The 16,565-nt window shown below is 38.3% G+C and overlaps 1 protein-coding gene across 1 annotated transcript in view; it reads left to right on the forward strand.

Moving 5' to 3' along the window:
- EFHC1 (EF-hand domain containing 1) overlaps positions 1–16,565 on the forward strand; it is an 82,433-nt gene that overhangs the window by 61,193 nt on the left and 4,675 nt on the right. The window contains exons 8-9 of the mRNA XM_044673384.1: positions 1,783–1,996; positions 12,104–12,254. Of these exons, the coding sequence (XP_044529319.1) occupies positions 1,783–1,996; positions 12,104–12,254 (365 nt within the window). The remainder of the gene's footprint in view (positions 1–1,782; positions 1,997–12,103; positions 12,255–16,565) is intronic.

Below are 16,565 nucleotides of genomic sequence, written 5' to 3' on the forward strand. Positions count from 1 at the left end.
CTATGGGGAGAATAGATATGACCTAGCTTCCTATCCTCTAATGCAGTGATTCCCAAAGTGGGCACCACCACCCCCTGGTGGGTGCTGCAGCGATCCAGGAGGGCGGTGATGGCCACAGGTGCATTTATCTTTTCTATTAATTGCTATTAAAATTAAAAAATAATTTCCAGGGGCCTAAGTAATATTTTTTTTCTGGAAAGGGGGCAGTAGGCCAAAAAAGTTTGGGAACCACTGATCTAATGAGTTGATCCTGCATGTCTTGGCTCTCTGGAAGACTGCAGCCCCTACCTAGAGATTACTGGTATAGGTGATAGTGACCTGGCTTTTAAGGCTGATCAAGAGAAAATGCATTTAAGCGGCTTCATGAAAAAGTTTAGCGGGTTTCAAGGAAGCTTCTTATGAGGTGCCATTACGCACTGGAAGACTTAACAGAATGAGATTGAATGGCCACTCTGAGTGATGTAATTTGGGGGAAACAATTAAGGATTTTACATTATTATTTCTTTTAAGAAGCTCTGCTTTTTTCAAAGAAAGCACATGCACTTATTAACTAATATTTAGGTTTCTGATATCAAACATAATGAGTAGTTTCATCTTTGAGTACTGAAAATATGAATTAGATACTCAAAAAGAGATTTTTTTTTTTTTATCGATACCAATCACTTCTCTTTCTGTACTTCATGCCGTTTTGGAGAACTTGTTGATATCTCCCTCACACAATCCTTAGCTAATAGATTCCTACCTAACCATCCAGCCAACCTGGGTCCAACATTTCTGGATTCAAGGAGAGTCATCATACATCCTATTGCTAGCTTCAACTGCTGGGCAACTGTGTGTTTGTTTTTCTGCACATGATCACAATACCCCACTGGTCTTTTCAAACATGGCATTTGGACCGATTTGCATTTGGCAACAATTCATTCCTCACTTATTAAATAATAATGATGGCTGACCTTTAAGTAGTGTTTTAAGGCTTTCTGACATTCTCAAAAGATACTCAAAACTTTGTGTGGTCAGTATGACTATTTCCATCTTTAAGATGAAGATGAGGAAACCCAAGGCTAAGAGAGGTTGGGTGATTTGTCCAGGCTGACATAACCAAAAAAGTACTAGAGGTAGGATTCAGGTCTCTGCTGACTCTAGTCCAGTGCCTTTTCCATTATATCATCTTGCCATTTCTTCCTCTGCATCTCTTGCAGCCTACCTTTTCTCTGTACTCACAGGTACAGTTAGCACGGTTCAGGCCCCATGCACCTCTCATCTGCACCTTCTGTATTAGAATCAATACAAAGTATGAGTTCCAAGGCAGAAGAGCAGTAAGGGCTAGGCAATGGGGGTTAAATGACTTGCCCAAGGTCACATAGCTAAGAATTGTCTCAGGCTGATCCCAGGACCTCTCATCTCTAGGCTGTCCCAGAATATCTTTGTTAATCTAGAGCTGGTTAATTCAGCTAAGTACCCAGATGTAGTTCTTAGCTATTCAAACAGAAGAAAGGAGAGAAAAATGATTATGTGTAATTTCCCCATGGACAAAAGGGAATATCTTCATGTTACAAAGCTGGGAAGCAGTAGAATACATGTAATGAGTGCTGTATATACTGTAAACCCTATATTTGTAGCTGTTTAACATAACATATAAGGAAAAGCCCAAATGCTATTCAGTTGTGCCTTTAGTTTTCACTAACTTTAAAACAATGATTGTCAAAGCTATAGATTATGAACAGTAAAATGATACTCTATTCAGCTATTAATATTAACTCCTTCATCTCTTTACTCCCTTAGGAATCCCCTATCCCTGAAGATCAGGGAAGGCGGTTTATCTTATCTTATTTCGTAGCCTCAGATATGGTCACTATCTTTGAACCACCAGTCCGAAATTCTGGCTTCTTTGGGGGTAAATACCTTACTAAGACTAAAATTGCTAAGCCAGGATCCTGTGTAGACAATCCCTCCTATTATGGACCCGGTGACTTTTATATTGGTGCCCTCATCGAAGGTAAGTCTATACACAATTTAGCCTTTTCTAATAGTTTTGAAAGTGTTTTCTCATTTGCTGAGATTTATTTTTGCTAACTCATAGGCAAAGCAATAAACTAGGATACTGACTGAGATAAATGTGACTGGTTTCTTCTTTCTAAAAAATGTTTTAAAGTTCTGATGAAATACCACCCCAACATTCACATATTATCAGAAATATAATTATAACTTAAATTTACTTTTAAAAACTCATCTTCTTTATGTTCTCTCCTAGCCTCTCTCCTTTTATATATGTATAAAGATTATTTTCCTTTATGTAGTCCTAAATTTTTCATAATCTTTGTATGTTCTTTTTAAAATGGACTTTAAAACTGTCTTTATATCAGAACCATTTCCTCCTATTCACTCCACAGACTGAACCCTTCCTTGTGACACAGAAAAATAATCAGGCAACAATATCCGATATCGAGTCTATGTCTGATAATGTATATAATATTCTGGCCCTGCAGTTTTCCTTCCCTTTACTGTGAGAGATTCACTTCATTATAACTTCTTTAGGACCTTTATTGGGTTTTTTTCCCCCACTACTCAGAATTCAGCTTCCTTTTAGTGATCTTTCTCTTTATGGTATGTGTATTGCTTTTTGATTCTGTTTATTTCACTCTGTATCAGTTCATACAAATCTCAAGCTTATCTGAAGTTTCTCATGTTAATAATTTGTTATTGCAAAATAATATGTTATACTTATCTACTTCTTTAGCTCAGCCTGTTAGTTTCCCTGGCTTCCTTCATGTCTCAGCTCTGATTTCACCTTCTACTGAAGCCTTTCCTGGTTTTCCCTAGCTGCTACTACTACCTTACACTCTGAAATTACCTTCATTCTACTCTGTATATATCTTCAATGCACCTCATCATTAACATGTTGTCTCCCTCATTAGAAGGTAAGTTCTCTGAGAGCAGTGACTATTTTTATCTTTTTTTTTAATGCCTTTAGTGTAGTGCCTGGGACATAGTAATTATTAAAAAAAAAAAGTTTTTGTTGTTGATGTCAACATTTCCTGCTTGGTGATGCATTTTGTTTCTAGTTCTTTGCTATCTCAGAGTGCTACTGTGGATATATTTGTCATGTGTCTGCCCATTAATGGAATTACCGGGACAAATAAAATGGGCAGTGTAGTCCCTTTCCCTCCCATAATTCCAAATTGAAATTAAGAATGGTCAATCACTTCACAGCTTCCCCTTCAACATGCCCACTCAATGAGTGTGCCTATTTTCCAACAATCCCTTCAATATGAACTGTTTCCATCCTTTACATTTTATTTTTTTTTTTTGGCCATTTTGCATGGGATTCATAAAACCCAAAAGTGGTTTTCATTTTTACATTTCTCTACTGTTAGTGATTTAGAGTAAATTTTAATTTGGTAATTTTTAGTTTTTAGCTCTTTTGAAAACATTTTGATCAGATTCGTTGACCACTTATCTAACAGAGAATGGTCCCTGGTATTGTATAATTGTGTCAAATCACTCTATTTTGGGGTATCAGACTTTTATCATTGATACTTGATACATATGTGGGTAATGAACCAGCAAAGAAGACTGAGGAGTGGTCTCGTGAATCTTCCAAGAGGCTGCCTTGAAAAACCCAGGAAGAGAGGGTGAGCCACAGTGCCAAATATTGTGGCTAGGTTAACAAGGAGTAGGACTAAGAAAAGACCATCAGATATAAGAGATCACTGGTAGCTTCAGAGAGGAGCAGTTTCAGTTGAGTGACCAGGCCAAAAGCTCACATTGTAAGGAGTTAGTGAGAGGGAAGGAAAGAAAGGCAACTATTTCAAGGAGTTTGGTTTGAAAGAGGAGAGCTATAGGATGATGGCTTGAAAGGATGGTAGAGCCTAGTGAAAGCTTTTTTTTATTATTAATGAGGGAGACTTGGGTATGTTTGATTGAAGGCAGTAGAGAAGGAACTAGTTAATATGAAAAGGTTAAAAATTGGATGGGGGGGGGATCATATCTGAGGATGCAATCTTCTGAAGAAGTTGGGTTAAAATAGACATGAAGAAGAATTGAATTGGCAAAGAAAATGACCACTGTCAGATTCTGAGGGAAAGGATGGGAAAACTGGATATGTCAAGGAGTTTTGAAAAGAGAATGGGAGACTTAAATGTGAAGCTGGGAATAACAAAAGAAAGATGTTGTCTTGAAAATGATGTTGAAAATATGGCTCAGAATTGAGAAATGAAAGAGGCCAAAGGCTTATAGGCAACTTGGAAGCTTTATATCTATACAGCATAAAGACTTTTTTTTTTTTTAAGAAAAGAGTTAAAAATTCCTCGACATAGCATTACAGAAAATGAACTTGATTATGTTTAACAAACTAGAAAGAATTGGTTACTTGATACAAGAATCATATTTGAATCATCTGTCTTAGTACATTCAGATCATCAAATGATTAGACCAAAGATACAAATGTGATGGATCCTCACTGATTAAGAGATCATTATAGAAATGCTGAGAAGTTTTCATTTTCTATTTATTTGTTGTTCCAACTGCTAGTTTCATCTTTGAATGTTCTTGGAGTGATGTGGCTCCAGTGGGTCCCCCTCTTGGGATGATGATGTGCCTCAGTTGGGTCTCATTGCCAATATTTTGTACACTTTCGGCCTCCCCCCCATACTAACTTTCAATGTCTTCTGTGGCAATCCTGCTTATTTTCTTTCACCATCCCAATATTTACAAATTGATTTGTAATTTAATATAGCATTGTTTTAAATGCTGTTACGTAACATGGGCTGTTACGTCTTAGTCTTCTTAATAAGATGATGAAATGTTTGCTGGCTAAAGCAATTTCTGGATTATTTTGGCCTCTAGGCTGTAGTGACTCCTTTATACTAGTTAGATTTTTTGTGGGAAATGGTAGTAAGGTCAGTATCTTCTTTGCATTTTCTATTTCCCATTTTTCTGTATGGATTGTTTATGGGTTCAGTGGTCATCGTTGTGCAGTCCTTGTTTTGTCTGTTTGGAAGAAACTGAAATGGCACTTTAGAAGATGAAGCAAAGAAAAAACGAACCACTGAGAAAATCTGAGCTTGAAAGTAGTAAGGGATCATTTTATAAGATTTTTAACAGATGAAAAGATATTGAAAGGCAAAAAACCCAAAAAACATTACAGTGTCTCAAAAAGCCAATGAGGAAAAAAATAAATACCTACTGACATATATTTCTATTTTTTCAAGTCAACCCATACCTTCCTGGGTGTCTGGCCTCATGGACCAGAGTTGAACTGGGAACCAGAGGGAGAGGCATAGATTGTTTATTCTTATCAGAATAAGGTATGCATGCAGAATTTCTTTCCCAAGAAAGAAGCCCACCAGCTAGCTTTTATTGCTCAAAACACAGGAGGAGAGATGTAACAGTCAGTTCCTTAAGGAAAGGCTTAGGGGCTCTCAAGGAAATAGGCTGGGTAGGTTGTTATTTTATCTGGAAAATTCTTGGAACTGCTCTTCTTTGAGATAAGTTTGATTTATCTGGAAGAGTCGCTAAGGCTGCTCCCAGCTGGGGTTCAGTTGGCAGTTGCCTTTTCTCAAGCTTAGCTACAGTCACAAAACATTGTTGTTATGTCAAAGTTCCACAGGATCAGAGACCCCTAGAAAGAATGGAAACTTGAGCAAATCCACATGTTTATTATTGTAGTCATCATTCTTCTTATTTTCATACTCATCTTTATAAATTTTTTGTGATAACTATATTTGCACATATTAAAGGTATTGATGAAAATATGAAAAAAATAAGTAGATTTTCAAAGGTGATTGCAGCAAACCCCATCTTTGCAGTCACACAATTGAATGAAAGTTGCAGAGAATGTGAGATTCTGTTTATTGTTTCTGAGTAACAAGAATACTTTTGATTCTACCAAGCAAATGCAGCCTTATTGACTGTTCTTCAAAATATTGTCTCTCATGCGTGTGTTAAGAGCATAAAATTTTTTGAGAGATGCAACCCAAAGTAACTTTTTTTGATCATCTTCTGATTATCAATGTTGAGCATAGGTAGGATTGCAATTTTTTTTCTCTTTCTGGCATCCAATAAATTTTGAGAGAGTGCTTGACTTCCTTTGTCCATCTGCTTACTATGAATATTGTGGGATACAAACCTTGAGACATTTCAATTATCTCACCTAGTTGGATTCATAGAGAGGCTCAGAGGGTCCAAAGGACAATTGAAATAAAATTGAAGTGTTTGTACTAGATTCATGAGAAGTACTGATACTGGTGAGAATATCTGTTCCTTGTGGGAATGATGACATCATTCTGTAAATTCACTCAGACCCAATATCAATGACCTAGACCTATTCAAAGATGAAAGGAATATGACTATGTTCCTGACTTTTAGAGTCTAGAATTTGGCAGGAACCATAGCATAAGTAAAGGGCTTCAGAGAGAGAAGGAAGCACTTCTATTGTTCTAATTGTTCTAATGTTCTAGCATTGTGAGTTGAATACAGAAAGAACTTGTTTCCCATTTTTTAAAAAATCCTTTTTTCCATCTTACAATCAATACTGTGTATCAGTTCAAAGGCAGTAGGAGTGCTAAGGACTATGCAATGGGGATTAATTGACTTGCCCAGAGTCACACAGCTAGGAAGTGTCTGAGGCCAAATTTGAACCCAGGATCTTTCTCTAAGCCTGGCTCTCAATCACCTGAGCCTTCTAGCTGCTACCCACCCTCCAATTACATTTTTTAAAAAGCATTAATAATTCCATTTCACTCTCCTTATCCACCTTTGAAAAGGTGTTTTAACTTCATGGAAATTGTAAAACTATCATCCCCTCCCACTGCTTCCTGATTCAGGGAAAATCCTAATCTTCTCTACCAGTAAGAAATAAGGTAACTTAATTCCTGCCTTATGGATGGTTTTGTCTGTTTGTTTTTTATTCCTTTCAGCCTATAATAGAAACCAAAGGTCTTTATACTAAGAACCTTGGACCCACTTTATTTCTGCAATTGCATGTTTTGCTCAGTAAATCATTGTATTGTCTTTATTCCATTGTAACATTCCTGAGATGACAAGTAATTCTGAAAAATATTGCATTACAGAGACAGAGGGATAGATGAGCTTTCTTGGGGGAAAGGGGATGCTGAGGGTGGAAGAAGGGTTCTAATCACACCATCTGCGAGAAGCTGTGAGAACTGCAGAGAGAGAGAAGCCTGGAGAGCTTCAGAAGGACTTGTTACCACTTACTGGTAGTTATGAAAAATTGCAAAAAGAGTAAGGGACACTGCTTACCTGGGAGCTGCTGAATATCTTGTTTGTGATTATAAATTAACTGAAATTATTTGGGTCTATGGAAGAGGTTGTTTATTGGCCAGTGTCAGTATTTCCCATGAATCATACTTGTTTTAGTCTGACCTGTATATAAACTTTTTGAGCTTTGTGAAGTACTTGCTTATAAGGGGAGTTAGTGACAACCCACTAGATGGTGTCATTTAGTGATGTTCAAAATTTGTGTGTGTGTGTGTGTGTGAGCAAAGTCAGAGAAGTGAAAACACCCCCAAAGTATGTCCAGGCCCTTCATGCTATATGAAAATCTCTGGTATATGATAGCTAGGTGGCTCAGTGGAAAAAGTTTTGAACCTAGTCAGGAAGACTTTAGTCGGAGTCTTTTCTCAGACATTTACTAGCTCTGAAACTCTGGGCAAATCAGCCTCTCAGCCTTCATTTCCTCCTCTGTAAAATGAGGGTTGTAAGGATTTAAATTGAGGGGTTTGACATAAAAATATATGACTTTTAATAGCTTTTATTTACAAAGAAGTGGAAAGAGTGAAAGTAGAGAAATGTAAGAAGAGAGTAGAGAAAATGTCTAGCCTATCACGCGAAATGTTGCTCCAGTGTCTGATTCAGCCTTGGGCAGGACTCATTAACCCTCAGCCAGAGGATCTGGTGATGGTCTTATACAAAGGTTCTAGCAACACGACCTTCTTCAGGAAAAGGCGTTCTCCCCGGAACTAATCTCTCCAGAAGCCAGGAAGGGAAGGCCAGCTACTCACTCACCCAAGATGAAGTCCAAAGGAAAAGACCTGGGAGCAGTCCTCCAGGAAGCAGTCCAAGAGCCAAGTCCCAAGTCAAAGGGGAGTTCCAAGTCCAAAGCCACCTTCAAGAGGCAAGTCACCAACCAAAGCTTCAAGCCAAAAATTCAAGCTGAAGACTTGAGTTGAAGACCCAAGCCACAGACCCCTTAGACAGGAAGTTCAGGATAGTCCTTTTTCCACATCACTTCCTGTCCCCTTCCTCCATTTTACAGAACCAATTGCAGTCTTTAAATTTGGCAGTCGCCTCTGGGATTGTCACCCAATTTTAGTAAATGACTTGGGAACTCCCTTACTTAGTGTTAAGTAGGGGTGTTTAAACTTGTGGTTGATTAATTTAAAAATTGCTGATTGATAGACAAAGAAAGTTTGATTCACTCTTCACAGGATAATAATAGTACTTTCCCTATAGGGTTGTTGTGAGGATTAAATAGGATAACATACAAAGCACTTTTTAAATTTAAAAATTATAGAGAAATGCTAGCTGCTATTAAACCTCTATCATCATCGAGGATGGTCTATGCAAAGTCCCAAGTGGAGAGACTCTCTGTGGAGGGTGAAGTTCTCCAGATTTCTGCCATAACATGTGCAGATTTCTCTGAAACAGCAAATGTTTCCCTCTTCAGTGAGGTTTATGAGCACCTAAAGAACAATTCACACAGGAAAAGCCAAGTGGATGAAGACTTGCATATTATCCTGATTATCACATGCTTTGGGATGGATAATATGTTAAATTAGCCCATTAGTATCTTGAATAAGCACAGTGGAAGGACTCTTAGCCAGGCCCAGAATCCAAGTAGATGAAATCACATTTAGAAAGCTACAAAGCCATATTTGTTTCCTAACACCAATTACATCTGGCATTAGTTTTCTCTATCAGTGATGCTTGTTAAAAAGAAATGATAATATCTCTATATATCTCCTTTAGATCTTCCTCTAGAATAGATCTTGGAGGATGGATGGTATGTAGATTTCAGAGATAGTATGAATGTAGGATCAGGTGCGCCCAAGGCCTAAGCTGTCTATAGTTGGTGAGGGAAGAAACACACATCCTTTCACAATAGCTATGGATGTAATCTATGCCTCTCCTCCCTGATAGGCTTGATTGATTAAGCCTGTCAGTTGTTTCCTTCTAACAGATGCCCAGGTTAGGGACCCTTGAGAGGTTAGATAGATGGTTAACCTCACTAGGCCCCAACCTGAGGTTGGATTAGTTGTTGATAAGGCTATTGAATGGCTATTGGAAAGTTGTCATCTGACTGCATGTTGATCTCCCTTTCCCAAGGGCTTTGGTAAATCACTTTACTAAAACTGTTAATGAGTAAAGGGAAACAAGGTAATAAGTTTGAGGATCTGGGAACCCTATTGCTATTTGTTTGGCTACTAAACTAATTGTTGATCAAGTCTGGAGATTGCTAGATAGTAGAAACTGGAGGTCTTCACCCTCTCACTAACTCTGACCTGACCTGGCCACAGCCAAGCCAGAGATTAGGGAAGGCTATTGAGGCAGATGTTGATAGATGATCTATATACTCTCTCAGCTCTACTATCAATGGTGTTGATTGATCACAAGCTCTCTCTCAGTCAAGTGTGGGTTACAGGTTTCAGGCCTACCCTTTCTACCCTTTACCTCCCTCTGCGCCAGTTCTTGCTTCAAGAGAAGCCTGCTTAAATCTCAGCTCTGAGCTCCCAACTTGGGGTATTTATAGGGTGGAGCCAACCGATTTTTGTCCCTGGCTCATGGCACCTGGGAACATTCTGAAACTTTCAACTGCCAGCCCTGTCCATCAAGGTGGCATCCATCTTGTCCTAGATAATGATTTTAACATGCTTTATGGCAATAAATCATGAAAGAGGAAAATCTCATAAGAATCAAAGATGGCAAATGGCTCAAAGCACAATAGATAAATAGGCGTAAGTCACATGCAGCTTATACATTAAAAAACAGCATAAAAGGAATTGTGTGATTCAAAAGAGAAAAGGGGCTAATCATATAGAGAGAGTTGGGATAATAGGTGGACAGACCATATGAATGCCCAGAGGTAGATCTCAATCATGCACTCTGGACAGATTTTCTAGAGAAAATTTATTGGGAGATGTGGACAAGCTGTATTACATGGAGAAGTTTTATTTGTATTGGGAAAGAGAGTACCCAAACTGATATGATCATGAAATATGATTTCAGGGAGTTTTTTATTTTTATATAATCAAATCTAACTACTTCATCCTGAATAATTTCTTTCCTTTATTATCAGTAGATAGAAATCTCCCTTCCACAGTTAACTGTATTATTCTTTTTTTCTAATTTAATTTTATTTGTCAAAGTCTAACTGGAATTTATTGTAATATGTGGTACTATAATGCTCAGAATCTCAGAGTTGGAAGGGACCTTAGCAGTCATCTAGTTTGGCCCATTTCCAGAAAAGAATCTTTACTATATTACATAAATTAGATACTTATTATAGTCAGTGGTCATCTGGCCTCTGCTTGGTGTTGACCTATACTAAAGGAAATTGCACTGCCTCTCAAGATAGTCTCTTCCCATCTTTGACTTTTAGTTGTAAGAAAATGTGTCCTTCCATGAAGCACAGAGTTGCCTCTTTGCAACTAGAACAAATCAAATCCTTCTCTCATGGGATAGACTTTCAAATACTTTGAAGACAGCCGTCACAACCATTCTTCACTTCTCCAGACCACAGGTCTCTTTCAAAAAAATTCTCATATAGCATGAACTATTTGACCTTCTCTAGGTCTGCACTAACTTATCAATACCCTTCTTAGCTAGATATATATTTTTCTTTAATCTCTCTTAGGTTTCCTCTATCTTTCCCTTTCTTTTCTCTATCCTCTCCATGACTATGATCATTCTTTCCTTACTTTCTTGGTTTATGTATATATATAGATAGATAGATAGTTGAGCTTATTTACTTATTCATTTATCCATTCATTTATTTTTAGAATTTACTGCGTTGACTTTGGTGTTGATTCAGCATGCATTTCTATGTTTTTTCCTTTTACCATAATCTTAAAAAACCATAGCCTTATTCAGTTGGTTCTTTTTTTTTTTTTTTTTTTTTTTGTCTTTTTCACTCTCTTTGTTGATGTTTCTAAAAATCAGGAAGGGTTTAGTTGTTTGGCACTTCAGTTTGCTAATCCTGAAGGGGGACTGTGCTGATATCTGACTCTTTTGCAGTCTCTCACTATGCCATCTTCTTGTACATGTTAGCATGGGCTGTTATCTTTTACCTACTTCCAAGCACCAAGTCAATTGCATTTATCTCTTGTGAATACTAAACGAGAAACTTTCCGAACTCTCCTCGAGCAGCCTGATGTATAACAGTTTTAGTTAGTGGCAGAAGGTGAACAAGCTAAATTTCATAAGCTTGGATCCCATGAACTTGTCTGTGAAAGACTGTTTCACTCATGAAAACATAGCTGTCTGCCTCACTGCATTGTTGTTAGCAAAAGCAATTGGTGAGCTATGAGTCTGGTGCCATTTGGCAAACTAGATCTCTTTCCCCAGAATGATTGATGAGGCTACAAGTGCCGTGTCTGGCACCAGAGGAATTCTACCAAACCCCATGTGCATCTTGATTTGCCCTACTTATGGATTGCTGTATGTAGAGATGCCTGGAGTCTGCTTATCCCAGGCTGATGTATTTCAGAGAGGCTCCAGCTCCCTCCACCCTCCCAAGTATAAAACAGGGCTATTTTTAACCACTGTTGCCACTAAGACTCAGCCTGCACTTCTGGTTATGATTGGTTTTCCTGGAACCACCATATGTGCTCTTTTGTCTCTCAGGGACCAAAACAGACGGCTAAGAAATTAGTAGCCAGCCAAGCCAATTGGTATATGTATCCTTCTGCTTTTTTCTGCGTGTTTCTGGTTTGTATATTATCAATAAACTCTAGAGTTAGATTTAAGAAGATGGGCCTGTTTTTTCTGTTCCTTGAGACCCAGAACTGAACTAATCCCAAAGCACTATATAAATAAATTCAGTTACATACATAGAACTAAACCAACGGAATGGTACTTTCCCCAGTTTTTGGCCACAGGTTCATCATCCAAGATGCAGATGAATATGTTTTGAAATATCTGGAATGCAATGCAGATCATTATCCCCAAGAGACAATCCTGTCACTCAAAAAGCATTTCTCAAGACAAGCACCGTCTACGACACAGGAACCTGACAGGTATGTTTGCCATTCCATTGCATGTTTGTTTCAGTTTTTGATAATACAGTCTCTAAACTTTGTTCTTCTTATAACCTGATAAGGACAATCAGGCACCCAAATCTGGACCTATATGCAGAACCTAATGCATCAAGACTTTTATTTTATTATTATTATTTAATTTTATTTTTTAGAAAAATTTTCCATGGTTACATGATTCATGTTTTTACTTTCCCCTTCGCCCCCCCCTTCAACCCCTCCCCAATAGCCGACATGCATTTCCACGTTTTTTTTTGTTTGTTTTTTTTTGTTTTTTAATTTTAACTTCACTGAAGCTTTTGGCATAAAATTTTACTATGGTCTCTTCACACATATGCATAGGTAGCTTAATCCAACAGACTGGAAGGTCACTTAATCTCTCAGAGTTTTAGTTTCTTCGGCCATCAGATAGGGAACATTATTCATTATTACTTGTTATTAATATTAGAAGAACATTTGTACAACTTAGCTTCTACAATTGTTTTGAAGAAACCAGGTTGGAAACTCTAAAATGCTAATGCAAACTATTCTTCTTGCCTTAACATTATAGTTATGGGGCTGGGGTGTGGGTGGAGTATCATACATATCTAGAATCATTTGGCCATTTGGAGTAAGCTATTGTTATAGCTCTGTATAGGATCTCTAGAGTGAGGGCAGAAAGAGACATTCAGGTGCTAAGGAGGGTCATTGGAACCTCCTGAGGGTCCCTGGATTGGATCCCCTCTACCTTTCTACTCTTCCTCCCTATTAACCAAGAATAGAAAGAAATCACCTGAAAACAGCTCAAGTGTTGGTGTCCATCACAGCTGTTAATAATATCCCTCTTGGTTGATTTTGGCTTCCCCTTCAACAGGTGAAGAATTCCTCTCTAAGGAATTATAATTATCCGACGACCGACTACAGGTCTGGAGTGCCCTTTCTAAGGGAGATAAACACAATATTTGGCCATCTGTGTTTATTTTAACAGCTTGTGGCACTTTGCTGCCACTGGACCCCACTGTAGAGTGTAGTGACCAAGATAGGGTTAGCCTCTTTTTACTCCTGAACTAGAGAACTCAATATAACTTGGTGTTTGCCAAACCTAAGCTTTCCCCAGAAATCCTTCTTGGTTCTTGTTCCCTCTCTTGGTGACAGCCAGGAGTTGATGCAAATGCTATGTGTGCACAGATGAAAATGAAACTTCCCAGACTCCTTAATCCCCTTCACCTGTCTGTGAGACATGTCAGGCTTGGGGAAAGAGCCACATCAGAAATAGAGCCAGAGAGACTTTTCTATGGAGGAGGTTCCAGTCTGTCCAGAATGCTCCTTCCCTTCCTCACAGCTCATTGAGCAGATGACTACTTGCTTGGTGGCTTTTCCATGTGTAGGTCAGGAAGGTCTTGGATCACTGGTCCAGAGAAGAGTTGGCAATATTGGAATGACGACTCAGTGGCTCTGACGCACCAGAGCCAATGAGTAAGCTAGCACAGAAAAGGGATTGGGGTGGGAGAGTAGAAACAGAGACAGACTCTCTGCTTTGTAGCAGCATAAATAAATTCCCCGCTGCCCTGGCCATGAGAAGGTCTTTGCCAGGGTGCTCTTGGCAAAGGATTCTAGGAGCAGGCTGAACACAAAAAGGCCAGCTTTTCCCTTTGGGGGAATTAGTCACCCTATAAAAGTTACATTTACTTTTATGGAAAACAAAGGCAGCAGGGGCAGGCTTGGCATGGCATTCTCTCACCTGGGGCTCCTGGAACACCGGGCTTCCCTGGCAGTGCTTAGCAGCATTTCGAAAAAATAAGAGACCCAAATGGCTGGCGGTCATTCTCTTCTTCCCTTGCTAACTCATGTGGAACAAAAGCTTGACCTGGGATTTGGAGTTCCCTTTCAGGATGATCTCTGGTCGCGTCTCCCTGGCAGCAGGTCAATTAGGCACTTTACTGTAAAGAGTCTCTGGCTTCATCCTGAGCTGAAGCATCCAGGACTATACGCATCCCTGCCATGGTGGCAACAAGGACAGAGACCTGACCTTTTCAGGGAGGGAAGATGCTATGGTAGAGCTTTACTGTTCAAAGTGACATGATAATCCTATTCTAGTATATGTTCTGTGCCTGGCACTAATGGGGACTTATGTGAATAATTTGGCACGTTTTCTCTAGCTAAGCCAGCGCTTGTAGCAGTCATTTATAATTTAATGAAAAAGAAACCTTTTACTTCCCAAATGGATAATGTATACTCCTTAAAGTAGATATTTTATGGAGGATTGGCTTGTGTAGCTTGCTGGGATGCATCTGTTGTGTTAAAATTAATTGTATCAATTAAAAAAAGACCTTTTTATTCCCCCCCCCACCCCCACCCAGGACACTGTTCTGTATACAGAAAGCACTTAATATATTTTTGTTGAACTGAGGAAAAAAAGAATCCAGATAACCTCCTTGAAGCCAGGGGCATTTACATTTATTTTTGTCTTTGTAGAAACAGCTGGTGGCTCAGTGAATAGAGTCCTGGGCCTGGGCCTGGAGTCAGGAAGACCCAAGTTCAAATCCAGGCTCAGACGTTTCCTAACCATGTGACAAGTCACCCTTTTACCTCTGTTTCATAAGCTATAAAATGGGATAGTAACAGCCGCTACATCTCAGGGTTATTGTGAGGAGGATTCAGTGAGATGTTTGTAAAGAGTTGCACACAGGACATGGCACATAGTCGATGCAATAGAAAGGCCCATTTCCCCTTTTCTTCCTCCTTGATCTCCACTCCTTAGCAGCATTTCCCTAACACTAAAGATTTTTGAACCGGAAGGGACCTTAAAGACCATCTAAGCCTAACCTCCTCATTTTATACATGGGAGAACTGAGGCTTGAATGACTTGATCAAGATTACAACAGTAAGTAGCAGAGCTGAGATTTGAACCTGGATCCTCCTATGTGAACAGACTAATTTTTGGCTCTGTGTTCAGCCTAGCTCCTTTCTCAATGTGTTTAAACTTAAAAGATCCTATGGTTTCTAGTCAGTTCAGCTTCAAAACTATGGGGATCATTAGGAACCCCACCAAATGTTCTACATGAAAAGTTTTAAATCATTTCTTGGTCTCAAGAATCAATCCTATAGGAACTATCTGAACACAACTACAAAATATTTTTCACACAATTAAAACTAGATCTAAATAACTGGAAAAACATTAATTGTTCATGGGTAGGACAAGCTAACATAATAAAAATGACAATCTTACCCAAATTAATCTACTTATTCAGTGCCATACCTATCAAACTACCAAAAACTTTTTTTTATAGAATTAGAAAAAAATTATAACAAAGGTTATCTGGAAGAACAAGGGAATAACAAGGGAATAACATTAACAAGGGAAATAATGAGAAAAAAAAAGTGAAGGATGAGGGCCTAGCAGTAACAGATCTTAAACTGTACTATAAAGCAGTGATCATCAAAAACAATATAGTACTGATTAAGAGACAGAAGGGAGGATCAATGGAATAGACTTAGAGATAAATGACCTCAGCAAGACAGGTATGATAAACCCAAAGACCTCAGCTTTTGGGACAAGAACTCACTATTTGACAAAAACTTCTGGGAAAATTGGAAAACAGTATGGGAGAGATTAGGTTTAGATCAACATCTTATACCCTATACCAAGATAAATTCAAAATGGGTAAATGAATTAAATATAAAGAGTGAAATAATAAATAAATTAGGTGAACATAGACTAGTATACTTGTCAGATTTATGGGAAAGGAATTTAAGACCAAACAAGAGAGAGAATATTATAAAATATAAAATGACTTTCATTATATTAAATTAAAAAGTTTTTGTGCAAAAAACCCCAATACAACCAAAATTATAAGGAAAGAAACAAACTGGGAAAACATTTTTATAACAAAACTTTTTGACAAAGTTTTAATTTTCCAAATCTATAAGGAACCAGGTCAAATTTACCAAAAATTAAGCCATTCTCTAATCAATAAATGGTCAAGGGACATGAATAGACAATTTTCACATGAAGAAATCGAAACTATCAATAAGCACATGAAAAAGTGTTCTAATTCCTTCCTGATTAGAGAAATGCGAATTAAAACAACTCTGAGGTACCACCTTCACACCTAGTAGATTGGCCAATATGGCAGCAAAGGAAAGCAAAAAATGTTGGAGGTGATGCAGCAAAATTGAGACACTAATACACTGCTGGTGGAGTTGTGAATTGCTCCAACCATTCTGGAGGGCCATTTGGAATCATGCTGAAAGGACTTAAAAGAAGGCCTGCCCTTTGATCCAGTCATACATACCACTGCTGGGTTTGTACTC

The sequence above is a fragment of the Gracilinanus agilis genome, chromosome 4, assembly GCF_016433145.1.
Source record: "Gracilinanus agilis isolate LMUSP501 chromosome 4, AgileGrace, whole genome shotgun sequence".
In the NCBI taxonomy this organism is placed as follows: Eukaryota; Metazoa; Chordata; class Mammalia; order Didelphimorphia; family Didelphidae; genus Gracilinanus; species Gracilinanus agilis.